At 40.0% G+C, this 27,866-nt stretch overlaps 1 protein-coding gene across 1 annotated transcript in view; it reads right to left on the bottom strand.

Moving 5' to 3' along the window:
• Positions 1 to 27,556, bottom strand: part of magi2a (membrane associated guanylate kinase, WW and PDZ domain containing 2a) — a 228,452-nt gene extending 200,896 nt beyond the window's left edge. Inside the window, exon 1 of the mRNA XM_053343945.1 lies at positions 27,256 to 27,556. Within this exon, the coding sequence (XP_053199920.1) occupies positions 27,256 to 27,556 (301 nt within the window). The remainder of the gene's footprint in view (positions 1 to 27,255) is intronic.
• Between the last annotated feature and the right edge of the window lie 310 nt (positions 27,557 to 27,866).

Below are 27,866 nucleotides of genomic sequence, written 5' to 3'. Positions count from 1 at the left end.
AATTTCTTTGGAAAAATAAAATCTTTCAAGCTACAATAGACCTGCCTAATCAGCCTCAATTACAACAAGACTAAGAGTCTAGAGACAGGATAGCAGCTCAGTGAGGTTGTACTTAAGCACAGTGATGATGGGAATCATTATTTTTAGCAGGTATTTAGTCATGTTGACCTGATGAGAGGTCAGAAAAAGTTGGAACAATTCATCCTGAGCATAACATCCATATTTGTGTCAAATTTCATTGCAATTTGCCCAAAAGTTGTTGATATAAAACTAAAATGTGAACCTCTAGATGTTGACCAAGGTCATTATCATACCTCCTCTGGGAACCAGTCTGTATAACATTTTGAAACAAATCCATCCAGTAAATGTAGTGATATTTCCCTAAGTAAAACTGACCATAGATAAGGATGATAAAACAGAGGATGATCAAAGTCAGTAGGCTTTATCTTTTGGAGGTCATGAATGAGTGCACAAGATCTCATGGCAATCCATCGAAAGGTTGTTAAAATATTTCGGTTTCAACCAAACTGAGAGATTGAGCGACCCTGCCATCCACAGAGCCAAGCTGCTAGTGTGGTAAAAACAATCTTTATAGATTTTAAACTGTAATAGACCTCACTCATCAGCCTTAATCACAAAAAGTGTCTGGGACAGAGAAGCTCATCTCACCTTCCCTAAATGAGACCCCAAAGATTTGCTCTATTTCAATACCTGTCATATTAACTGTAATGGAAATAATTTAAAAAATGCAGAAATCAGCATAACCTGAAATTATTCCTTCAACTTCTAATGCTGCAAAAAAAGAGAGAAAGGAGTGTTGTGTTTTAAAAAAGAGAAGGTAATCAACACTCTCCGATCACATACAATTAATTAATTTTTCACTTCAATAATGAAATCGAAGCACCAAAAAACACATTGAGTTTAATGCAGAAAGCTTTAGAGATCATCCATAGCACTGCTAAACAAGAACCCTGCTTCTCCCCCAATGCTAAACAGTGTGATAATTGCCTCTCCTCCCTGTTCTGTCAGCTGAACAGCAACTATAGGCACTCCGTGGTGAATCACCATTTTATCACCGAAATGAGATTTTAAAATGCACTTTTAATTTTGTTTGCTTGTGTGACAATCAGTGAGCTTTTTTTCCTTTTTCCAGCCAGGAGCCGCCAGCTAGGACAGAGTCCCACGGGTAAACATGAGACTTGACAGTGTATGTATTTGCTCAAATGAAATTCTGTTGACTGGTGTGTGGACGTTGCCAGGAAACTCTGCACACACACACACACACAAAAATGACAATCTGAAACTTCAGAATGAAAAACAAACTGTCTCCTGGACTGTTCTGTCAAGAGAAAGCTGGAGTTGCCGATATTAAAAACTCTTATCTGTATCATTGTTTTGCTATCATTTGGCATAGAGCATCAAAATCTATCCAGGGTGGTAAAAATGAGAGTTCCCTGCACAGTCTATGTCACCCTTTGTGATTTCTACTATATACAGTGAAGGTCAAGCTATTTCTCATTGCCATTTAACCAGTATATATAAAAGGTGTCTAATGCAGAAAAAAACATCCTTTTCAAAACTCAAAGCTGCATTTTTTTGTGTGTAAAGGCCCTTTTTACAGGACTGGCAAATGCCTATTGATACAAATACATTGTGACAGATTGCCCTCATCCCATAGTGAAGTATATCCATTTTGACAGGGACACTCTTCTGTTGGGAGATTAAAATAGGGCATGATACTTTGTGTCACTGAATGATTTAATGAGCACAAAAATAATGATACAATCTGATGGAAACCATATGCCAAGGCTACGTTGGTCAACAGAGGCAGCATGTTCAATCATCGTCAACGAAACACCACCAAGGCCGTAATTTTGTGGGTTTTTGCAACACATCGTTCCAATATTTTCAGGTATTTTACAATCTATTAAGGTGCATTTAAGCTGAGCTGGTACTTCACTTAGTCTTCCACAGGTGAAAGCTGAGCACTAAGCAACTGTGAATAAAAATGAATGAGTCTTTCTTCTCCCTGGTGGCAGCATCTACATTCAGTGCAGTGCCTCCAATCTCTTTGCCTTACTCCTTAGGTAAGTCTCCTTATTTACTACCAAGCAGTTAAGTCTCTGTCTCTATTCTCTCAACCTGAATTGGAGAGTGCTGTTCCTGCCGCAAAGAGATTTTAATTGCTTTAAGCCAATAAGAAAATGCAAGGAAGGGAATGAATGGCTTATGTGCTTCCCAGGGAGAATGGCCCATAAACAGCGGCACAACAAATCCTACAATAACAGATTTCCTTATAGCTAAATCCCAGAGACCATCTCATTGTTTTTCCTCCGGAGTGAGAACAGGAGATAGGGGAGGTCGCGAGATAAGTTGTGTGAGCAGATTTTTATTTTGACACAGCTGCTCCCAAGATGCAGATTGCTCACCCTGAATCAATATAATCATTCTTGGATGTTTCACAGCCCTGAAACCCTGGGAACAAAGTCAACAATGCCAACGTTTAAGAGAACAAAAACACAAATAAGTCGACAAAAGAGGAGGTGTGAACGAGAAGTAAGACCTTGTGAAATAAAAGTGACTGTTCACATCGGCTGCAGAGCACTTATTAATGAGTTTACGGCCTGTAGCTGTCTCTTGTCGGACTGGTGATTAATCCACCCATCTGGGGGGGGGAGGGGGGAGGGGGGGGACTACAGACAAAATGGATCATTCTTGGGTCCCAGGGCTTTTTGCCACTTTGTTGCCCTGGTGAGACCATCTGGGCCAGAAGAGAGCTAATCAGTCACTGGCACGCCTCAAGCTTGATCCCATGTGGCCACCTGATCAACCATCAGCATCCGAAGTTGAAGCAGAATAACTTTTGTCACCATGTGAGATAAATGTCAAAGTTTTGCTTGCCTGGAGGATTGCAGGGACATTCAAACAGTGACACGTGCCACAATGACATCAGTACCTCCGTCACAGTATTGCTTAAATCATTAGTCAGGTATCTCATCATTAGACTGTCATTTTTTGAATGAATGATTATTCATTTATCAATCTGGAATGTGTATTTTCAGGCATTTCATTCAAATGTAACACACACACTTATTGGCCAAACTACAGTACACACACACACACACACACACACACACACACACACCTGTCAACACAATCAAAAAACACATCTACACCTTTTTACAACAACAGCTGTGCAGAGAAAACAAAAAACACCTACGAAAGTGAAACAGTCTCTCATTATTGGAAATAACAGTCTCCATGCAATCTTTAAAATTATTTGTTGAAATATATTTTTTGACACCTTCCAAAAAAAAAACCCAACTATGCCGGTTTATGTATGATTACATAGAGCTCAACATATTGCAATGAATGAAATGTGTTGGACAGTAAGCCTTGGATGTGTTGGTGTGATCAGGGGTGGTAGCTGAGAATCACTGCCATAAATTAAAGGACATTTAAATAATTTATCAGTCCATTAAGGCATCGACCAGGCCCCCATTTGCCTCAACTAACCTCCATCGGGGCATCTTGATACACTGCATGTAAGAAGTCAATAAGCAGCATGATGTCAACTAATTTAAACAAAAAGCTGCTACAGTACATGTCAGAGATGCATTCATTGGGAGTTGAACACTTGTCATTCTCTAAGGAAATGTAAAACTGTTATTCTAGCTATTATTTGCCCAATTCAAACTTGTCCAATACAAAAATTGGTCAGAGAAAGTTAGAAATTAAATGAGAGGAGAGAGCACAGAGGTCACGCCCTCATTTCCACATCACAATACTAATATGAAAGATGGCAAAGTTTAAGATAAAAGAAAAAAAAAAACTTTGATTCAATGTGCAATCTGTTAAGCCTCATTAAATCTCAACAGCCTGTTTAAAAATGACTCATCGTTAACTCCTGGCTCAGAGAACTGATTTTACAGATTCATTACAATAAGATAAAAATCCCCCCAAAAAACAAGGCAGCATAAAAAACGTGAAAGTGTAAAAAGTGCATTAGAAGCCGAAGAAGGGAATTTTGCTTATTTCATTCATATTAACCTCAACGCATATTTTCTACAGGCACTCGTGGCGCCACTGGTGTCATGTAAATTCTCCTCGGTCTAACTGTTTGGATAGAGAGGAGAAACAATACACTGCCTGAATGGTTTTCTCTAAAGCTTAGATGAGATGCACATCTGTCATAAGCGCTTACTTTCCATTGTTTTTGCTCCAGCTGCATTCTTTACATTCCATTGGCTGTGACTCCCTTTAACTCCAGAGAGGAGAGGGAGGAGGGGACATGACACTCCTTCTTGACTGCTTCTTGGTTTTCAGCTCATGCGAAGGTGTCATTTATAGTAGCATCGGATATTTTACTCTAAACTTTCCTTCCTGTGACTACACTTTTCGGTCAAAATTTGAATTCATGAAGCAGCAGCAGCAGCAGCAGCAGCAGCGGTGGTGGTGGGCGTTCATCTTCACATCATCCCATCACCACAGACTGTTGTCCTTCATCAAAAGGTGCTTTGTGTTTTTGTCTTATTATGAAAAGTTTGCACTGAAAGATATGAACAATGGCTTACGCTGGGCAAACACTGAGATAAGAAAAGGCATTTGCCTGAAGCTTGTGGGGGGGGGGGAAGTTAAATAAACACGGGTGTAGGAAAAAAGATAATGTATGGAAGTTTATTCTCAAACTTTGGGGAAAATATGTAGAACAAAACAATCTAAGTTTAAAGATTAAATTACAAACTTTTCTCACGGTTATCATTCAGCAAATGGAGCTCAGCTTTCATTATGGGATCAAACCCCACATCAGTGAAATGGCAGGGACCCTTTGCAAAATAGTAAATGAACACTATAAGCAGATATTGGCTGACTTAAAACAGTCATTGAGTACCTTGCATGATAAGATTCATTGATAATTCTATGTGGAGTTTGTATGTCTAAGTGAGTTTCTTTAACATGCTCTGGTTTCCTCCCACAATCCAGGAACATGCACGGTATGAGCTCGAGCCCTCCATCACTTTGCATATGACAGGTGGAAATAAACATCTGTGGAAAAATAACATCTCATTTCACTGGAAAAGCATCTCATTTCAGCTGCAAGACAAAAAATTGAAGGATTTGAATTCATCTGAATAAATGCTGTTTTTACTACTATTGAGCATCTGCATATTATTTCCTGAAATCCTCCACCAAGAGAAAGTGTGTTTGTTCTATAAGTACACAGACTATTCATTTAACAATAATACCAACAAGGCAAACAAGAATTTGTATTCGAAATGACAAGTTCGATATGTATGAAGATACAACTACTAAGAGCAACAGCCAAACAGCAAGCTTGTCGAGACGTCTTCCAAGCTCAAACCAAGCACCATGAATGACTGGGAGCTGTGGAGTTTGGCAGTCAACATCAGCTAGCTATAAACAGTTTAGTACGGTTCTTGAATAAAGAGTTTTATGTGCATAAAGTGGCCATTTCTCTGCCCCGTGGGTGTAGTTGTGGGAGTCTCTGATAACTTAAGGGACGACACTAAATTCTCGTCTTCCTTAACTGTGTTACGACATGAATCTTGACACGCCTAAGGCCAAGCTGCTGTGATAATTTGCCGAACCACAGTAAACATGGCTTTCCATGACATGCAGAAATGCCTCCAGGCTGCACAGCGCTGCGCTGGAATGTCTTGGACAGAGCTGTTTAGGGAACTGTGTATATCTGTTTGACCTCATTAGTACCGCGGGCCAGGGCTGTACAGTCCATGTGCCAAGTCTGTACTCTCCCTCCTACTTTATAGATATCACTGGAAGGAAGCTTGTGTGCTGGAATGAATTGGGGGGGGGGGGGGGGTTAAAAAGAGGGAGAGAGAGAGAGAGAGAGAGAGAGAGAGAGAGAGAGAGAGAGAGAGAGAGAGAGAGGAGGAGAGAGGAGAGAGAGAGAGAGAGAGAGAGAGAGAGAGAGAGAGAGAGAGTGTGAGAGAGAGAGAGAGAGAGAGAAGAGAGGAGAAGAGAGAGAGAGAGAGAGAGAGAGAGAGAGAGAGAGAGAGAGAGAGAGAGAGAGAGAGAGAGTGTTGTGTGTATTTGCACAGGGATTAACTTACACTGTTGGCATGTTGATAAGGGCACCACACAGTTGTAAGATGAGGGGATTTGGATGTTAGAGCACAAGAAGTGTCAAAACACAAACACACACATACACTACACACAGAATCCTTGGCATACTAATAACATGTTGTTCCAATATAACAATGATTGTTACTGTGTCATTTGCTCAAGCAGAGCATGCAGTGTTAGTAAGACACATACTGTGGCAATTGATGCTATGGAACTATGCTTTTCTTCAGTTTACCTTCCTGGAATATAAAAAACTCAAAGCAGACACAAAAAGTCTCCCATCCAGAAGTCTGGCACACATACACTGTATGCATCACATCTCTCTTGCAAACCACTGTGGTAAGTGTAAAGGTGCGCAGTGCAGGATCAACATGAGACTGTAATGTGTGATGACAAGAGGCCAAGACTTGTACTCATCCTCCACTGCTCACGAAAGGCATACCGTAGAGAGAAGAGAGCGTTCTGTTTTGAAGCATTTAGAAATGTCTCAGTGCCTCTCTGCACAGACGGTCATTGTACGACTTAACTGAAGAGGGCATATTCAGTGTGTACCAGTCAGGTAGATAAAGGTAAGTGTAATAGAAAAGCCTGAATTGTTTCTGACAGTCTAGAGAAATTGGAAATCTAGGAACAGTTGGCCTGCCATACACACATTGTTGGGCATACATAGTATATGTATGCAGATTCAATGCAACAGATTCAGTGTGAACAATAAACTGAATGTTTTGTCTTTGAAAGTGACACAGAGACATTAACTATGCCGATTCATCCAGCGCCAAAAGTTAATGGTCATGAAGGAGCTGGAACCACATCAAACGTTTCCAGTGCAGTATTGTGTCCACGCTGAAAAGGGAGGTAATAGCAAAGTGATGCTGGGCTCCAAACAACTACAACAGAGAATTACTCTCAATACTTTCACCATCAGCTGGAATTTGGCTGTGTAGATGTCAACTCAGTAATGTGCCACTGAGTGGATCCATTTCCAGTGCTGCTGTCTGAGAGTGTCCTTCCAATTAATTAAACCATTCAGCTCCTACTCTCCTTTAGAAGCCTAAACTGCAGGCTCGGCGCCACCTCATAGCAAACAATGGTCCAATTTAACCCTGGAACCCAATTAAGTTACCACCATTCAACTAGAAGTGTTGCCCCACTGATAAAATGCTTTAATAAACAGGCCAAGACTTACAGTAAGGATGTACCAATCATAGACTATATAAAAATGGACATAGCAAGGTGTGACATCGCCCATTGGTTTTGCACTGGAGCCCAGAGTTGCTGCTACATTATATTTTTCATTTGAAGTCAGAACTTTCCAAATAAAGAGTGAGTATGTTAAGAGACATTCAAAAGAAGACCGTGATGGAGGCTATATTCTCTTCAGCTATCAAATGTATCAATTCTGGCAGATAATGTTAAAGTGGTGTATGGGAAGATGGAACAGGTGGTACAAATGGACACCGTCGTTTTTCAGTCTGTCACAAGCATTAGGCTCTAATAGACCCATGCAGAAAAGAAGCAAAACTATTCCACTTCATGTCAACACAGCTACATGTAGGGTGGCTTTGCTCTTCAGCCGAGCGTCTTTTCAGGAGTGGCAAAGCTGCGGCTGGCACGGCACTCCCATTTGGGAACAAACTTTGTGCCAAGTCCTTTCCTGCTTCCTGCAGCATTCCGCCACAAACAAAACAAAACACCATACAACTCCAACTCTGCATGACGTCTGGGTGTTGTATGGAGCGGATGACTACACCCACAATGTATACTGGCACAGGAAGAGAGGAGGGAAGCGGAGTGAGAGAAGGTACGCAAGCGACAGAGGGAGCAGATGTAGAAAAACGGGCGCAGAGATAGAAAAGAAGCTTAGCGATGCAGCTCTCATTTGCCACGCCTAATTAGGATAACAATGGGTGCTTTCAAGTTTGAATAATAGAGGCCCATCACTCATCATAATGGCTAGAAGAACGGCCCGGCCAGGGCTGAACCCATGTAACATACAGTGTGCCACAGGAACCAGGGGAGACTCATATAGTAGTCGGTCTGTGGATAGAAGGAGCGGCTAATAAAGGGATTGGACTGGAGCCAGAGGCTACTGGACAGTTTAATGAGCTCAGAGAAGAAAGTATTACGAGGGAGCTGCATTGAATTCCATCACAGCAGTCAGACTTCACTTTTTAAGAGAGCACACTGTATATTTCTTATCTTTAAGTGCTTTATTATTAACCTTTTTTAAGTTTTTTGAGGCCTGTAGTTATATATTCACTAATCAGCTACAACATTAAAAGCACTGACAGGCAAAGTGAATAACATTTATTATCTCATTACAATGGGGTGGGATATATTAATTGAACAGTCAGTTCTTGAAGTTGATATGTTGCAAGCAGGAAAAATGGGCAACTGTAATGACTTAACGATGATAGAAGAGCTTCTCCAAAACGACAGGTCTCCTGATATGCAGTGGTCTGTAATAGGGCTGCACAATACTGGGAAGAACTGACATTGCAATTTCTCTTTTTCTGTAATATATTATCATCATTTTCATCATTCAAGTACTTTAAAAGTCTATCTTCTTAAATAAATAAAACAAAAACCCCTTCCTACTTCTACCACACTTGGTTCAGCCCTCTGCCACCCCTCCAGAAATCAGCTTGGACTCCTCCACCTTCAGTTTGTGACTCTGACACCAGAATGGACAAATGGAGAGAGAACAGGTGGAGACACGTTTCTTAATGATCTTTAGTAATGGACTTGTGTTTTCGCAGTTGTGTTATTTAACAAGCATAACACAGATGTATCTATAGTCTAGCATTATATCTGGATACTGAAAGTTTTGTGTTTGTGTTAGGCCTTTCATTCATTATGGCTCATACCAGCCCTGTGACGAAGTGCTGCTGATAATGGGAATACACACACTCAAAAGACACTTAACACCTGCCTCTACTATCCAGGTGATATTATCAGTGACAGTAGCTGTGATATGCAGACCCTCCATGCACAGCCATTAGTTTGCTATGTGGTCTGGTGAAGGGGTACACAGTTTATCAAACAACCAAAACAGGCAGTGCCCATTTTCAGGTTGTGGTACAGTAGGTGACTAGTGGGGCCTGCTTTAGATGTTGAAGTGCACCCCTCCATCAGAGCACATTGGGAACTGATCTCATGTATACAAGAACTCTTAAATGGGACTAAATGACGTAATATCCAATGGACTTTCTTGTAGATTAGTCCTGGAAAATGAGAACATTTGAAGTTTTTCTTTTCTTAATTCCTTCACATTGCACATGTGGACATCGTAAAATCAACGCTAAAACAATATGCTGTGCAGCCCTAGTAAGTACTGTACCTACCAAAAGTGGTCCAATAAAAGACAACAGATGAACCAACAACAAGGTCATGGGTGCCCGACGCTCAATAATGCACGTTGGGGAGCGAAGGCTGGCTCATCTGGTCTGATCTCACAGAGGAGCTACTGTATGGCATTTAATTAGTTTCAAAACCCGACTCGACCCTTCCTTGGCACTTGAAACTTCTCAACACTCTTTGGAGGTGGGGATGGAATAGACAGTGGCTGATGTCTTTTGTTGTTTAATAGGATACAGCTTTTAGATGTGTTCCCGCCACATGCTTGATCAGAGTGCAGATCAGAACAGTTACTATACTATACCATTACATTTCCCTGTCAAGTCCTGTGTTTTCGAAAAATCTGAAAATAGCCCTGTATCCCTACATCACTTGAACTCCTCTACACTATTTCTCTAATATCTAGTGTCATGTGATTACTTTAGAGTGTAATTTTAAGTGTCTGTCTCTTTTGTTGGGATCTAGGACAGTATAAAAATATACGCTCCACCATTTCCTGTACTCCACAATGTTCACATCTACCCGTAGTATGCTATTTCATTATGTTTAATGTACTGTTCAAACTGGTGTGACCACACTTCATCCCTGATATAATGTCCTCCTTACTTTTTCTATTGCTTCCTATAACTTCTCCTGCTTTTCTTTGAATTTTGTATTAATATCATCCATTATTTCTTCTAGCTATATTTTTACGACCATACTTATTTCATTTTCTTGTTGCTCCTTTTGCATATTTATCTGTTGGATCATTTCCATCTACACCAACATGTGCAGGAATCCACATGAATTTCTGTTCTGCCCTCTGACTTCTGGATAGCGTGTGTTATGTCTTCCCTTATATCTGACTGCATGTATTTAATACGTGTTAGTGCACTACTGGAATCAGGACCTATCTAAACTTTGATTGATTTGACTTCCTCAATACAGCTTAGAGCCTCAGAGGACCATGGAGCAATGGAAGAAGTTGGCCTAGTCTGATGAATCATGTCATTTGCCTGAAAAAGAGACTGTACCGGGATGCATTATGGGAAGAAGGCAAGCTGGCAGAGACAGTGTGATGCTCTGGGCAATGTTCTGCTGGGAGACATTGGGTCCTGGCATTCATGTGGACTTTACTTTGACATCTACCACCTACCTAAACATTGTTGCAGACCCAAGTACAGCCCTTTGTGGAAACAGTATTCCCTGATGGCAGTGGCCTCTTTCAACAGTATAATGCACCCTGCCACATTGCAAAAACTGTTCAGGAATGGTTTGGTTCAAGTTATTGCCTCGGCCTCCAAATTCCCTAGATCTCAATCCAATTGAGCATCTGTGAGATGTGCTGGAAAAACAAGTCCGATCCATGGAGACCCCACCTCGCAACTTACAGGACTTAAAGGATCTGCTGCTAACTTCTTGGTGCCAGATGCCAGAGGATCTTAGAGGTCTTGTCGATAACTCAACCATTCAGAGCTGTTTTGGAAGCACACAAGGGCACCTGCACAATATCGGTGGTTTTAATGTTGTGGCTGATCGGTGTGTGTTACATAATAAACATGTGATACGCACCCTGGAGGAAATATGCTGTTTGCCCTGAGTGACACAAGAATCTCAAACAAATTGAGCTCGCTGAGAAAGCAAACAAAAGACTCATTTAATAAAGTGGTTGAAATTGTATTTTCTGGTGAGATAATGGAAAAAGCTTGTTATTCAGTGCATGAACTGCAGTCATTTTCAGCTGCATGCATGAATGTGTGTGTTAGGTAGGGTTAATTCTAGACGAGCAACGCGAGAGTTGTAAACAGTGATCTTTGAACGTAGAAAAGATGAAATTGCACAAATCGTACATTAATGCCCGAGGAGTCAGCTGTAAGTCTGAGAGCAAGGCAGAACAGAACAAGGGCGACTGCGCCGTCAATTTTCTAACCCTAACCCATTTCGTTAAAGTCTGTTTGTCCCCGGTGCCTTTACACTCAAAGAAAATAAAAGGAAGAATAGATTAAAAGAAAAAGAACAAGTTGCGGGAGTCAGAAAAAGGGATGTTAATGAAGATGGAGGGCAAACAGCAGGGCATGAGTGAAAGGAGTGAAGAACCAGGGTGTTTTTGTTAATTGTTAAAGGCAACACTAGCCGTCCCATTTCTTGAAGGACGCTGCACTGAGACAGGAGGGAGAGAGGGCAACACACTCCCTTGACCTCAGTCTAATTACTGCATACCTTGTGGTGAATAACAGCAATTCTACAGGAACTGTGGAGGAGACGAGGATGATGTGACACCAGACGGTTTCCTGGAACCATTCGTACCTCCGTGTAGTTCAAAAGGTAGTGCAGCATGTCGCTACCGCCCTGGGGCAATGACAACTTGTTGGGGGGGGAAAGTGTTTGAGTTTGTCTGTGTGCTCTACATTCCCCACTCGCCTCATCACTTCTCATCACCTCTAATCAACTATGTGCAAGTGCGCTTTCGACTTCGCCTGAAATGTAGAGATATGAGTTTTTAAAGCGAAGCAGAAATCTGGACTGCACACAGATAGCAGCAGTAGCCCTGAGCAGGATAAGTTTTCAATCAACAGCTGGGTGTAAGTTTTGCTTTTCTACTACAAACACCGAGCGCGGAATGTCTGATTCAACTGAGCTGGGAGGATAAAGTCAAAGGGGGGCGTATTTTGGACAACATATTTTCACTGTGTGTGAAGCTCCTGAAGCATAAAATCAATGTTTTAAGAAACCAAACACAACAGAGAAAATAACAGCCAAGAGCCATTGGTTATTGAGAACAGAGCATGGCCACAGTAGAGTACAGTACAACCAAAAGCCAAAAGATTCTTCTACATTTTATTCAGGCAACCACCTATACAACAAAGACTCAAACCACTGTGGTGCTAAAAACAACTGATTTCACATATACTGTACCACTGTCCATCACTGTGTATGTGTTGTTAATGTTCAGCACTGTAAGGATGGAAAATGAAAATCTGTAAATTGAATTTAAAAGCAACATTTAGAGTTCCGTAAAGCTAAATCAAACCATTTCATACTTTTTTCAGGTTGCAAAGCCTCAACATATGTATTTTTTAGTTATTTTTCTGATTTGGTATGTATTATTTTATTTTAAAATGTTTATAAAATGTCTTCAAATGTCTTGTTTTATCCTCCTCACATTCACAACCCTGAAAATAATCAACTTATAATTAGAGAATCAAATTTTCCAAGCGCCATTTTTACCCGATAAACTAAAAACAATAATCATTCACCAAAGTTTTTTTTGTGGCTTAGTTTTGTGTCTCATTATTGTACTTGTCACTACTACAGTCCATTTGAGTTTGATTACCTTGGATTAACTTTGAAGTCTGAGACACCCGCACCTGAAAAAGACACCATGTAGCACCATGCTGTGAGTTTCTATCTTAACGGTAAAGTGAGTAGAAAGAGAGAAATGATTAAGCGTGAGGTCACACAATTAACCTTTTCCTTCCTGCAGCTTCTGGCAAGGCTGCGAAGTGGCTCATACTGGACAATGTATTCACTCTAAGCACTTCCTCCTGTTTTTCTTGGACTGTGAAGGAGTTGATGGGTATTGCTGTGGTAATAAACTATCCCATCACACTCCATATTAATCCTTCACATTGTCATCCCTGGCACCACAGTGACCTGAGACACTCTTCTCAGCTGTTAATGTGTCATTTCTGTGGAGAGACAAACATCAAGAATGCTGAGCAAATGAGTCTAGATTTAGATTTAGAGTAAAGAGTCTGACTGCTGTAAAACTTTGACAGATTAAATGATTTCACTGAGCATATGCCAAGTTTGGAAGCATTTATTCATGCCTAAAAAAATTTACTGAATCAGGTACAGACTTCTTATACTTAAAATAAAAGTGTGACTGTATTCATTTCACCCAAATAACACAGAAATGAGTAGTAGGGTAGTTTGAAATGCAGTTAAACTAATTGTTATTGGTTTTCTTCAAGACTGATTTAGTGTTTCTAAGTGGATTTGGTCATATTTGCATTTTGTATTGGCACAACTTAGAGTGGCAGAAGCTAATGTTTCACCAATTTATTCATGTATTTATTTTGACTTTCCTGCTTGCTTGCTAATTTTCACCCATTCTTAATTGCAGCATGTGGTATTTATGTAGGTGTTGCAGCTGAGCCAGGTTGATGGGTAGTAGTATGACCTGTGCAGTTAGACGGACATAGCAGTTACTTTCTTGGTTACTGTGACAATAAATATATTAATATTCAGCCTCACACCAATTTGTGTGTTTATTTACCCCCAAACACAAGTTATGTGTATTTTTTTTAAATCAGATGAAATACGTACACACTGAGGTAGACATAATTGTACATCAGTATTACAAAGATTTATCACTTTTCCCAATTCTGCTTACTGTATGTAATTATCGGCTATTTCTCATGTACGGTTCCAGCATCAATTGGATTCCAGATGCTAATTATTGAAAAACAAATTCAACAGTAAATCCTCAGAGTCATCTTATTTCATTTAAACCGCATAATTTACTCTTCATCTATTTTTTTTATTAATTTGTGGATCAGTTTGTCAGGTTTTTAGTGATATTCAGACAAAACCTATTTTTGTCATTATAATTACATAAACAAGCCAAAGCAAATGTGCCACAGAAGCACTTAAAAGCATTCATGAGAATAAAGTTTGGCTTCCTCTTAATATTTCTTACTAGCAGAAAATCAGAGCGAAGTGACAACTTAATCTCCTTTCAGCTTTTTTTTTGTGGTGGAGGAAAATAAATGTATTTTCTAAATGATATGTGAACACTTTCATTATTTTTAAATTATGCCTCATCTGTCAAACCGATAATCTTATTACTGTGTCCTTTGTTGTCTTAAAAGAGGCTTTTTATTGGAATAAAACAATCATCTCATTCAGTGAAGTGAAATCTAATGCAATTAAACCATATACGACTGAAAACTAAGAAAAAAACAAATGTTTGTTTGAAGGTTCTAGTGTTAAAGGAAGAATAAGCTGATGCCAAAAGATGTGTTGTTGATTTGATGGATGAAGAAGAAATATAAAAAACAGCACTGCTATGGTTGTCAATCGAATTCAAATCAGAATCGTGTGAAAACTGGAGTGGCCACCTTTTTCCTCTCTCAACTCTCTTTCCTTCCCCCCCTCTGTCCCTTCCTCCTTCCTCTGCATCTACTGATCATCAGGTGTCTCTCTCTCTCTTTCTCATGGCCAGGTTGTCTTTCAGAAGGTCCCTCGCTCTCTCGCTGACAGTTAGGAAAGCATGAATAATGTGCGCGAGCGCGGGGACAGACAGGCCGAGGCTCTTCATCTCCCGAACCTATTTAAACGTGCCTCTCTCAGTTCCCTGCGAACAGAGGAATGAAATGAGTGTGTGAATGGGAAGGAGGGAGACGGAATAAGAGGAAAAGAAAAGCAAGTGCGAGACAGTACTGCATATGTAGAAACCTCCCAGGAGTGACGATGTGAGCTGGTTTAAATCAGCTGGAGGTGACCTCGCTGCAGGCAAAACCAACAGGGAGGGGTGGGAGGAGGGTGATTTCTTAAAGGAAGCTAAAGGCTAGTGTGAGGCTTGACAGAAATCCCAAAAGAAGTCAAAGCTATCCACAGACAATACTGGCCTCAAGGACATGAATCCTTAGAGAGAGACAGCAGACTGAGACATATGTGGTGGGTGCATAGACTATAAGAACGCAGGTTATATTGTATGGTAATAATGTGTCTCATCATTCCCTGCAGGATCTATACTGTCTAGCAGTAAATCAATGTCTTGTTTACAGTCTCATTGCAGACTGCTTATCTAGTCAGAAAATGCTGCTCTGTCACTTCTAGACTGCAACTCTTGCTTCTACAGTAACACTACCTGTACACACATTACAGTTAGATCGGTATATCAGTCAGTCATTGTCCTTGTCTGCTTTTGTTTTCTGCATCCAATGATCTCTACGGTGACATTTATTTGATGACTTATTTATTGCATCAGTTTTGTAGAGGAGGGACTTAGAGGATGTATGGACGTAGCGTTGCTTTGCATTGGACCCAATTTAAAAGTCAGAGGTGCAGCTTGTGTTCGGTGCTATCTTTTTCATTTGGAGCCAGGACCTTCCAAATAAGGTGTGCGAGCTGATGCCTTTTACGCTCTGGAACACCGCCCCCTATACCTTAGACCTCCATTTAATTTGATAATATTACACCAACACAACCAGGCTCCTCAGGTGTTTATCGACATGGCTATATCTCCAGCTCATACGTCTCACTTGTGATGTGTCTATGGGAAATTGTAGTGTGATGAAAACCTCCTCCACTAAAACAGTTCACTACAGGCATATACTGTTTATACATTCACAACACATTTTATGCTTCAGAGCCATAAATGTTTGAACTTCGCTGTGAAAGTATGTAAATCTATTGTCACGTCTAAATGAGCTGGAAACATGTATTGAATATGTTGGTAAAACCTCTCTAAGCTATATTATGAATTCAGCAAGATCTGGTGGACATAAGCGTAACAAGTGTTGTCCTTTGCTCAAGGTAAGCAATGTGTTTTGTCCATTTTTTTTTGTTATTCCTCACCATCCCATTAACAGAACCCAAGTGGCCTTAAAAAACCCTCTTGGTCCAACCCTAATCCACTTAGAAACACACATACTGAGATAGATATAAATACACACTCTCTCTCACACACACTCTCACACACCTACACACACAGTCATCCATGTAGAATAAGAAGACAAGACAATTTGATCCTTGCCAAGAGATAGGCTGGGAAGGACAGACCAACCACTGAGGCTCTCTGAAAGGTTTAATCGCTCTGTATTGATTGTTCTCTTTTTTGGTGAATCAGCAACAACTAGTGTAGGCTGAAGAGTTTGCTTAATATTCCCTTCTCTCTGTGAGCAGGTCAGCCAATTTCACCCCCCCCCCCCCCCCTCCTACTATGCCCGCGCTCCAAAATATCCCATTTAGTTCTCATTTATATTCATACCACCGGAAGGTTGAGGGTGTAGAAATATTAACTTTTCCCAACATAAAATATGAAATCGTACAATATCTCCGTCTATAAAATCTTATAGAACCCAGAGGGTGCACCTATAAAATTTTGCAAGTTGCACAACAGCAATCTATAACCACTTTGTGATTCATCACAGCTTCACAACCACAAATTGATGTTTGCTCTTGCTTCATCATTTGCCTACAGGGCAGCTAGGTCTGAACTATTTCTATTTTGTGACTTTGATTGGTTTTTGATGGAGAGAAGGCCAAAAGAAAAAACCTGAATAAAGATAACAGCATTGATTTGTTACAAAGACGACAAGAATCACCTTGTCTTTGGGACAAAAGAGGTGTCATTGAAACTTCACGGAAAAAGCACCACAAGGAGACATTTTATGACAAATGAGCTATCCTGAAAAACAAAATGACACATCCCTGGAGTCTATGTAAGACTGTGTACATACAGTACAGTACAGAGCAAATAAATCACTCACTAAATAGTGCTTAAAATACACAACATACACACTGACAGCTCAAATGTCAATGTCAGTTACAAAAACATCAGCCAAAAGGATAAAAGCTCTCTAGCAAACAGATGAGTCTAACACTGGCTTTGCCTATTATTCATTCAAATTCACACACTCTCACTGCAGAAACAGCTTTGTTCATTATTGGATTGCCAAAATCATCTATCATCACAACACACACAAGCTCTTTCTTCCACCACCTCACCCATCTGCACAGGTAAACAGATGTCCTGCTGCTAAAAGACTTAAAAGTGTGAAAGCTGCTGCTATTCAGACAAAGTGTGGGTGCGTTTGATGTACAGCTATTAAACATCCCTAAAAACATGACTGCCAGAACCATTAGTTCAAAATTACTTTGAATTAAATATGTCGAACCATCTGGAGAGTTTTATCACATGACAAAATATAACACGTGTTTAAAAATCGAGAATCTGCCTATGTGTTGAAAAGCTTTAATTAACCTATTAGAAGAACAGCAGCAAATTAACTTGACTTATTTTATTTATTTAAAAACATTTTATAGTATATTTTTTAGGGCTTTTTGCCTTTAATGTACAGGTAAGTAGAGAGAGAGACAGGAAATGGGAGGCAGAGAGGGGGGCAATGACACGCAGGATAGGACTGCACAGTGCAGGATTCGAACCAGGATCGCCTGCAGTGAGGATATTATTACTATTATATTTATTTTAATTCATCTTACAAGTGATGGACAGAAAGTGAAGAGTAAGAATGACACCAGCATCTAAACTGAGTGACATTTACAGGTATGTTTACATGCTGTTTAAAGTGCTGCAGCAGAGTAACTAATTAATTATCTAGCCAACAAACTGATGTTAGCAGAGCACTTCTCCCCAGTGAATTCTTGTTTATGGTGCAGCACAAGACATGTTCCTGTTTCCAAGATATATAAGAAGGAGACTTTAGCAGGAAAGCAAAAAGTGAATCTCAGGATCTTGTCTTGTGTAGCAGGATGCAATCAGGCACGGTGTGACTGCGTTCTGCCTTTGATGGTTGCACTGACATTACTGCTTTAGACGGATAATTAAGAAGATAAATGATGAATGCAAAGATAGACGGCACCATTATGAAACCAAAATTGAAAAATATAAACTGATTTTTTTTTTCTTAGAGGAGAAGTGAGTTATAGAGCAAATATGTATGCTGCTGTAGAAAAAATACAGGGCAAGGCTTATAGAAATGGAAATGTGAAAAGGATTGCCATGAAATGCTGTATATTCATGGTCCCTAGAAGGATAATCCTTCATGCTTCAGTGAGCCCCTGAATTTTCTTTTGGTGCCCCCACAACTTTGACATAGGTGATATTGGGTGGACTGACATGTAATATAGTAAACACATTCATTTCCCTCTCAGGATGAATTCTAATAACTTTGGTGACATTTTTTACTTTTCATGTATGATCAGGTCCAAACTTGAATTTGTCCAGTACTTTGGTTTATGACTAAATACCTGCAAAACTAATGACATTTCCACCAGCCTCAGACTTACTTTAGGGTTAATGCTAATTGGCAATGGTTTAAATGCTAAGCTAAGGTGAACATTATGCCTGCTTAACACCTGCACATCAGCACTGAGCTCAAAGCCCTGCTGTGCCTATATACACAACCTCAAAGAACTGTTAGCATGGCTGTAGACTCTTGGTTTGACAGTTGAGATCTTTGCACACATTGCTCTCTGACAGTATAACAAAGGTTAGGTACTGTATGTTGTGCTCGTATATATGACATGCTGCAGTTGTAGATCCATTCATAAATGCTACAAAAGCTTTTTAAACAGACAAAGCGACTGTGAGCTGCTTACTTTACGAATAGCAACTAAATGACAAACTGTACATTCACTGAAATAAACTTAAGCAAGTGAACACACACATTGAAGGGCAGGGTTGGGGGGGGGGGGGGTCCTTAAGAGAAACAGAAACAGGACTAACACAAATATGTACACACAGTATCAATTTATTATAATGAAACTGTAAAGAGCTCCTTTCTGTTTTGAGTTTCTTTATGCTCTTTGGCAGCTTCACAGAACTCAGATAATGGAGAAGGTCATAAAAGAGATATTTCATTCTCTTTCACTGTTTAAAGGGGAAAATGGCAACAAAGAGACAGCTTTATCGACTGTTTGAAACATCTAGTTAATGTAATTTAATGTCACAAAAGCACAAATAAGCAGAAGCACCTCACAACACAAGAAAGTTTGCACCCTTCCCATTTCTCCTCCATCCTTGGAATATTTCCACTTGCCACAACAGATGGCTGATGTTGACGAGGAGGGAAAGACAGTTATGTGTGTGAGTAAGCTTCTGTGTGTGTGTGTGTGTGTGTGCCTTATCATTACCTGTCCCCAGAGGTGAGCCTGGCAGTCAGACAGTGTAACAGAGGCAATGACAACAGGATCTCTCCACCAAACCTCTGTCAAGCATGATTGGACAGCATGTGGTAAGTGGTGCTCGGGCCCCGGGGATGTGCTCGACACACACACACACACACACCCACACACACAAACACTGGAAAATAGCAGCAGCTCTTTAAGCGCGTGTCTGTGTGTGTGTGTGTGTATCGCACTTTCGGTGTTGCATTCGCTGGTGCAACTTAACACTCTCAATGGGACCCTGACAAGAAGACAGATGAGTCTGACTGCACAGAGCATCATTGCCGCACTCCCACGCAACAGTGTGTGTCTGACTCAACACAAATTCTCAGGGATTGCCCTGTCCCATCTTTCAAACCCCCAACAGACCAGGGACCGGTCCAAACTCATCATCACTCACATCAGTCATTCCATTACTTGGGCACGGGCCATTGATTAGGTAGTGTCATAACATACTGGTTTTCCCTTGAGCTGTACTGGATAATGTGTACAGTGCCGTTTTATGAATTGTTCCTTTACTGCAGGGATTTTTATGTTGGGAATTCCTGTCTGCAAAACAGTTTCATCTCTGCACTCAATAAGGCTGACCTTAACCTTGCTGACACCAGTTAAGGGTGTATAAAAGACTTCATCCGACATATCTGCTCTAATATGGTGCTGCCAGCTATACAGTATGCAGCTCACAAGCCAGTGGCTCAACCATGGCATGAACATTATTACTATACAGTAGGATGTTCAAAGTACAGTAGATGAGAGGTACCATTATGCAAGTGCTGAGGTCATGTACTGTATTCCTGATATGAGAGAAGAACAAAGATGTGTAATGTCACTAAAACAGGGCTACAACAAAAAAGACAATCTCCATTAATAAATATTTCTGTGGGTTATTTGGTCGCTTCACAGAAATTAAATAAAATGGCAAAAAGGTAGCTGAGTGCACATGTGCAAAATACCAAAGTGGGACAGATGCTGTACACAAAGATCAGTGCAATAAAATGGATCCGAACCTTCTTTATTAGATTTACTTGTTTTTATTGGACAAGTTTCAACCAAATCCTCGGGCAAGCACCGGTTTTGGTTGAAATGTCAACTATAAAGCCAGTGCAAATCTTATAAAGCATGTCTGGCTGCAGTACACATGTCCCTTCCCACACATAGCAGCAACACTTAACATTAAGATGCTAAACTTTTTCTTGGAGAGCAAGAGGAAAAACTGAGCTGAAACAGGTTACTGCAATGCACTAGGTTTGCATATCATCACGTCATCATTCCCCTCTCTGTCTCTTCCAGTGTTTCATAGGATGTAAGAGTACACAGTTCATGTCCTCTTTTTTGCTTTTGCTTCCAGTCTCACCTCAAGATGTTTGAAATCTGAACAGGATGTGTGTTACCCAGTAAGGCTTCGTAACGGTCATAACAGTTTGACATGAAAGGGTGAGCATGCATTTCTACGAGTGCAGATTTATAATGGTTATTAAAAAATATTTTGGGGGTTACTGTGACCTTATGGTAGACCACAAATTCCACTGAAAATGATTGCTGACTGAGTGTTGATTATTGCATTATACTTTCAAAAGGTGACCACATAAAGAAAAAAAAATCCTTCATCAGGCTGCCATATGTCATTTTTTGTGTAAACTATGAAGACTTTTAATTAACCTAAGTCCAAACTTGTGTTTAGCAAATATATTAAAACACATTGTATTATTTGCTGAAGAAGTTAAATGTTATCATGTTGGCATTTTAATGTAACTAGCTAGAAAAGTCAGTCAATGATGTTATCATGGTGATGTTTAGCAGGTATGTCTACCATGTTCATTAACTTGGCTAGCGTCTTAGCATGCTAACATGTGCTAATTAGCGCAGTTGGGTCTTTAGTTTTGCAGGTATTTTGCCATAAAATGGTGGTGTTAGATGAAGATTTACAGTGTCATTAGATTTCATCATTTTGGATACTATGAAGTGAAGTCTGTACAAAACTTAAGAACAATCCATTCAGTAGCTTCAACATATTTTGATCTGAACTAAAGTACTGGAATCTGCGCCTACTGTCCCTAGAGCCACAATGTTGGCCAAAAGCAACTTTTTATAACTGGAAAAGATGCCACTGCCACATTTGATACCATTTCTGAATTGCTAAAGCTCCCCATGCTCGGGTTTCTGTAATGACTTTCCCCAACACCAGCTAACACTAAGTGGGCACCCAGCAAGCACATTGATTGCCTTCGGCTGACCTGGAAATGTCTGCTCTTACCTGGACCCAGCACCACTCAGCGAGGCTCAATCAGAATACACTTCTCAGCACTAGAGCACGGTTACAGTAAGAGCTTCTCACTACGGAGGCAGTGAAAGATGCAGTGACAGCCTCCATAGCTGGCTGCATTAATCCTTCGCTGGAGCTGAAATAGGAAACGGAACTGTTGCGTTTGAGTGTGAGTACGCGTGCGACAGAGATGGAGGGGAAAAGGGGTAGAAGATATGAAGTAAAGCTGATTCATCTTGAAGCTTCGGTAACATTATTTAGGAATTTTTGAAGCAATTACATTTAGTGATTCCTTTTTACTCGATAGCTTTAGCTGATCACAAGTGACATCGCATATCACAGCAGCTATATGTCAGAGAAGAGTAACAACAAGTTCACCTTATTGTCTGGCAGCTCTCTGATAAAGTCTATAGAAAATATGTTCAGGCACTTTGGACTGACTTCGGAATAAAATAATAAACCTGCTCTTTCAACAGATACTTGAAAAGGCCACATGTAGCCTATAGCAAGTGACGACTAGTAGTTTAAATAAATTCATGACTACAATCTCAAGCTGCCACAGCCTCTATGACTGTAGACCAGATTCATCTCAGCATACTGAAGATACAGATTCTTCTGACAGTGGGTCTAGGCAAGATTCTCCACAGTCCACCTACATATGGGCACAGCTCAGAGTGGCACTCCTCAAAAGCAGAACATATATCTCCAAGATGTATTTAAATTGTTTCACTGGTTCCTTATATAAGAGTAGAAATGTTGAATGGCAGTACTGTAGATGTCAATGCCTGTGATGAAACTCATTTTGCCAGCACAAAACACACTCTGTTTAAAAAGGCCTTCAAGCTAAAAAGGAGGAGCAAATTATTTTTAAGGCTAATGATATATTTGCTCTTCACCGACTTGCATGTGTGAGCAAGTGGCTGAGACACAAGCAGAAATATTCCCATACTTGCCTGAGTACTCTGTGTTTGCCTCGAGGATTATAAAGTATATTCACAGGACTGCAAATAAGGGCAGAATCATTCTTGGCAAACACCAGAATATCTTCACTTGTCCTAAAGTAAACATAATGTCAACACCCAATAGATTTACTATGGTGTTAATAAGGCTGTGGCAGAAAAAAAAGGGCAGCACCAACAAGTTCTAGTAGTTTCCTTCCACTTTTCACCACTGTCGTTGTCATTCGTTCCACTCATGGGCTTAATTCAATTTTGTGTGTGTAATGTGTTTAGAGGAGCAATGATTACTTGATGAAACCATCGACGGAAAATTAATTAGCAACTATTTTGATAACAGATTAATAATTTGAGTCATTTTTCAAGCAAGTGTACCAAAAATGTTCTTGTTCCAGCGTCTTAAATGTGAAGAATTGCTGTTTTTCTTCGACATACACGTCAGTCATTTGAATATCTTAAGATCCTCGTCTGCTGGTCCAACAAAGGAACCAAAGTGAGGGCGTCACCAAGAACGCTGGGTTTTGGAAAAATGGTTTGAAAACATGACATATTTTCATTTAAGGTCAAGAGTCAAATGCAAATGTGCACTACCAATCTGAATGCACAATATTGGATTTTTCTGTCCCAATATCATAATATTATGATACACTACTCAGGGTATCTGCCAATACCAAAAACCATTCCAACACCAGCTCTATTAATCCCAAATGTATTTTCTGTACACCTCACTGCATTGGAACATTTTAAGCTAAAGTAACTAACAGCCATGTATGCAAACACATTGTTAAAAACAAATATATCAGCACTCTAAGAGGGTTAAAAAAACACAACTGTGACAGCTACTGAAATCAATTCTACAGTGGCCACAGTAGTCACAGGAAGTAGTCTCAGTCCCATCCTTGCATTATCCATAATATCTAGCTCTAATGAGAATTCATTTACACACCCATCAGCATTTTGTAGAGATCCTAATTATGTCCTACAGTGCAGGTCTGATTGCTGTGGCAATCTAATCCTCGCCCAGGAGAATAGTAAATAACTAATATTTTATGTGAGTATGTGTGTGAGTGTAAAATGGGATAGAGTCCTGGCATTTCAGACGTCATGAAAAATATCCCATTATCCAGAGATATCCCAAAAGAAAGGGACAGCACAGACACTACTGACATGACATTAGTGAAGCAGTGGACCACCGCAAAAGAGAACTTGATGTATTATTCAAAAAGGCCATGAACAACCTTTGGAGATCGACCATGCATGTAAACTGGTCAGTGACCCCGTTTCTTGGCCTGAGGCTAAAAAAAGGACAACAAAGCAAAATTTATGGCTGTCTCATTGGTGTGTTCCTGGTCCATTGTAAACCTAAAGGTTCTAGGTTTGATGGCTGGGGTTTGCCATCTCATAGTGGCTACTGTCTATATTGTAAAAAATAGAAGTGAATGAAAATGGCATCCTCAAATGCAACTATGTCAGTCATGTAAGAGGCGAGATAAATACATTTTACCACAACAAAAAGCTTATTTTGAGATAAAGGTAAAACTGGAGACAGGCAGGAGTTTGAGATCTAAGAAATCCAGAAGTTTTAGTCTGTAAAAGTGCACAGGCGAACACATAACCTAGGATCAATTCAACACTCATATCAGGCGCCTGTGAACGAAGGTTTTCTTCCAGCTGAGTTCGACCAAACCTTGAGTGCATGTGAACAAACACTGCTCTGAATTCAAATGAGTGCTACTCCATCATCATGGCTGGACGTTATTTGTGCTGATGAATACATACATGTTTCTGGTACACCCAATACTGAATGAGGAAATGACATTTTCACTGTGATAAGGTGGATCAGTTATAGCAAAACCCAGTATTTACCTTTCTCACCTAACCAAACAAACTGAGTGGAAAAACAACATTAAGACTCAACATGAAAAACCTCAGTTTGAAAAAGCAATTTAAGAGACAACTCAACATTCACTTCCTCACGATGAGCCCACTTTATTCTGATTGGTTAACTTCCAGAAGCTACGTGGCTACATGGCTGATTCTCACAGTATTAGTGAGATTTTTCTTATTTTTTCTCCTTCTTCACTTGAAATGGAAACTTCTCAAATACATACGACCACTTTCAAGCCCGAATCAGATCAGAATATGTGAACAGACGACGTGAACAACACTACTGAATGGATAGCTGTTTATGGTCACGTGCAAACAACCTGATGTCACAAAGAGGGAAGTAGAGGTAACATTATAAATGAAGAGCTCATCACAGTTTGAAGCCGTGACTTTTGACTTTTGACTTACAGGGAGCATTTTTACATACACTGACCTCAACTTTTTAGAACTTTGACCATGTTTAATATAGACACCCTACATTAAAACAATATAAAAATAACTTCAACTCACAAAAAAACATGACATATCTGATTTATCTTCCAACTCATCTTTTTAAACCTAAACATGAGACATCAATCTAGCAGAGTGAGTGGACAGTCCTGGCTTTCTATGATAATGCTGTCCTCTTAATTGAAAGGCTCTCTCTCCTTCAGGAAGGAATCAGTGGAAACAAATTAGTGTGTGTTTAATGTGCCTCTGCTGAAAAGTAAAAATATCTATGATTGAACGCACTGCTGTAAGGACATGGCAAAAAAAGAAATGTTTTTCTTGCATAATATTTACTTAACACACATTTCAATCACATTAAAACAACTTGACACTTAAAACATCCAATCGAGCAAACACGAGCTGAGCAACGGGGAGAATATCAATCACTCCGGCAATCACTGGGGGATATAAATATTTCATGAAAAAAAGAAACACATTAGTTTGATATGGGCTTGGCTGCCTTTTGAATAAATCCCTGGTGTGTGATGCTCACACACATACATGCACCCACACACATATACAAACACACACACACACACACTAAGACTTTGATCCAAAGCCTCTTACAGGGTTTTGTAGATTTTTCACCCCAAAATGAGTCTGTAGATCCCCCCTCTCAGCTCACAATGCAAGGCACCAGTGTCATTAACTGCAAGGATCAAAGACACAAATGACCAGAGAAGTGTGGCCGGAGACAGAAGAGTTTCACGTCCAGTGGACAAAGTTGACGAGCAGAAACTTCATCAGATGGACTTTGGCTAATTTACACAGCTTTTAAAACTAAATATAAGCATGAATATGAGTGTTTGGGTACTCTGTGTGTTGCAATTTGAAGTTTTCTCTGAGAGCTTTGGAGTTGTTCGGACAGCACATTATTGGCTTGATATTCCTCCAGTGAAACCACAGCACTCGATTACGCAATCCATTGTACTTCCCAGCAGGAAACCTCTGCTTATAATATTCCTGAGGTGACTTCAGTGTCTGCATTCAATAGTAAGCGTTCAGTGACCTTATCGTACTTTATGGTTTTTTTCATTTCCCATGACACCACTATAATGTTGAAATAGGGACTTGGGGATTTGCCCTAGTAGTTCTACAATATCCTTTCCAAATCCAATTTAGTCCATTCAACGTGACACAAATTGGATATTAAATATTGCATACTTAAATGTCTGCTTTGAAAAAAAAAAAAAATGAAAAAAAAAAAATTTAATATGAGATTCAAAAAGGTCAAACAGCAAATGTAGTGTAATTTTCTTCATCGAGAAAGAAAGCAAACTTGTAACCTCAAGCAGCCCAGAAGGTTACACTTGAGGAGATGCCGCCTCCGAATGCAGTATTAAAGTGCTGCAACTAATGGTTATTCATTATTAATTCATTTAAGATTGATTGGCTATTATTTTCTAAATGAAACGATGAATCATTTTGGAGATTAAAACGTCTGGAAATAGTGAAAATGTACAAATTTCCAAGAACCAAAGATATTCAAATTTCTTGTTTTGGTTGTCCCAAACTCAAAACACATCCAAAATGGCTAAGATTTCTGCAGATACTATATGAGTGATAGATTATACTGTTTTTCTAGTGACTACATTTGTTCATAATAGTGATTTTTATTCAATTTCTTATCATGCATGTGAAACAGACATGGCTTGTGATAATAAAAAAAATCCAGAGGAGTCTGACAATAAATGCAATCTAATCTAATCTAATCTAATCTGATCTAATCCTATGTTTATTACCAGACTATTGAATATGCTATAATCTTGACCTATGCTAATCATGACATTTAGAAATATACCAATGAGTCCAGCATCCTTATGGTATATTTGTTAATATTGGTTATATAATAAGGCCGAAAATCAATAAAGATCGATACTTTTATAGGTAACAATCAGGAATGTGTGTTTTCTGACTGCCTCAAATGTAACACACCCCCTTATTGGCCAAACTACAGTACACACACACATAGCAACAGGACCTGCCAACACAACCAAAACACGTCTACAACACCTTTTTACAACATCAGCTGTGCAGAAAAGAAGCATATTTGTGCACATAAAAGCCAAAAACACCCGCAAAAGTTCATTTTCTTCACCTACTTTACTCACAGCATCGAGCTTAAAGCGGAGACTCAGTTCTTAGGAGACAATGGCAATGCTGTCAAAACACAAAAGCGTCCTAAAAAGCTCACTGGTTTTTCCCCCAACAAAAAAAAAGAAAGTAAAAAAAAAAAAAAAAGAAGAAGAAGAAATACGAGAAAGTTGGTGTGGAAGCTTTACAAAAAAAAAAAAAACTCACCTTGTTTGACACACTTCAGTCGGACGGGGTCTTTGCTGTGTTTGACCACAGCATGGACGTCCCTGGTGGTGAGTCCAGCCACCGGGGTATCATTGACTTCCAGCAGGAGTTCATCCTGGAAGAGTTTGCCGCTGTGGCAGACTGCTCTACCCGGGAGAAGCTCGCCGATAACCGGGAACTGTCCATTCTCCGCGCCGCCCTTCAACTCCAGCCCCAGCTCCCCCTCCTCATTCCTGCAAAGGACACTCTCATGGACTTTGTTAGTCCAGTGGTTCTTCCTCTTCTTCAGGCTCTTGGACATGGCTCAAACAAGGGGGGAAAAATCACATGAGTGCGGCCGTGGAGGAAGTTTTGTCTGTCTCTTGAAGTCCCGCAGTGTCACCGCAACACTGTAATGTGTCCAGTTTCACCACTAGACGCCAGTTGTTGTATCCATGTCAGCGCACACGCTTCACACGCACAGCAGCTGGATCATCAGTCTGCCTTTGCAATAACTGAGAGCTGCTCAACTTGTGCTGCCTTCAGGGGCTGCGTCAAAGATCGGAATCGACAGGTTTCATAATGGTAACTTTATGTATTCAGCATTATTCAAAAACAGAGTTGCAAAGTGG

This window comes from Scomber japonicus, chromosome 23, assembly GCF_027409825.1.
Source record: "Scomber japonicus isolate fScoJap1 chromosome 23, fScoJap1.pri, whole genome shotgun sequence".
NCBI lineage: Eukaryota > Metazoa > Chordata > Actinopteri > Scombriformes > Scombridae > Scomber > Scomber japonicus.
This window is presented reverse-complemented; position numbering and strand designations above follow the sequence as displayed.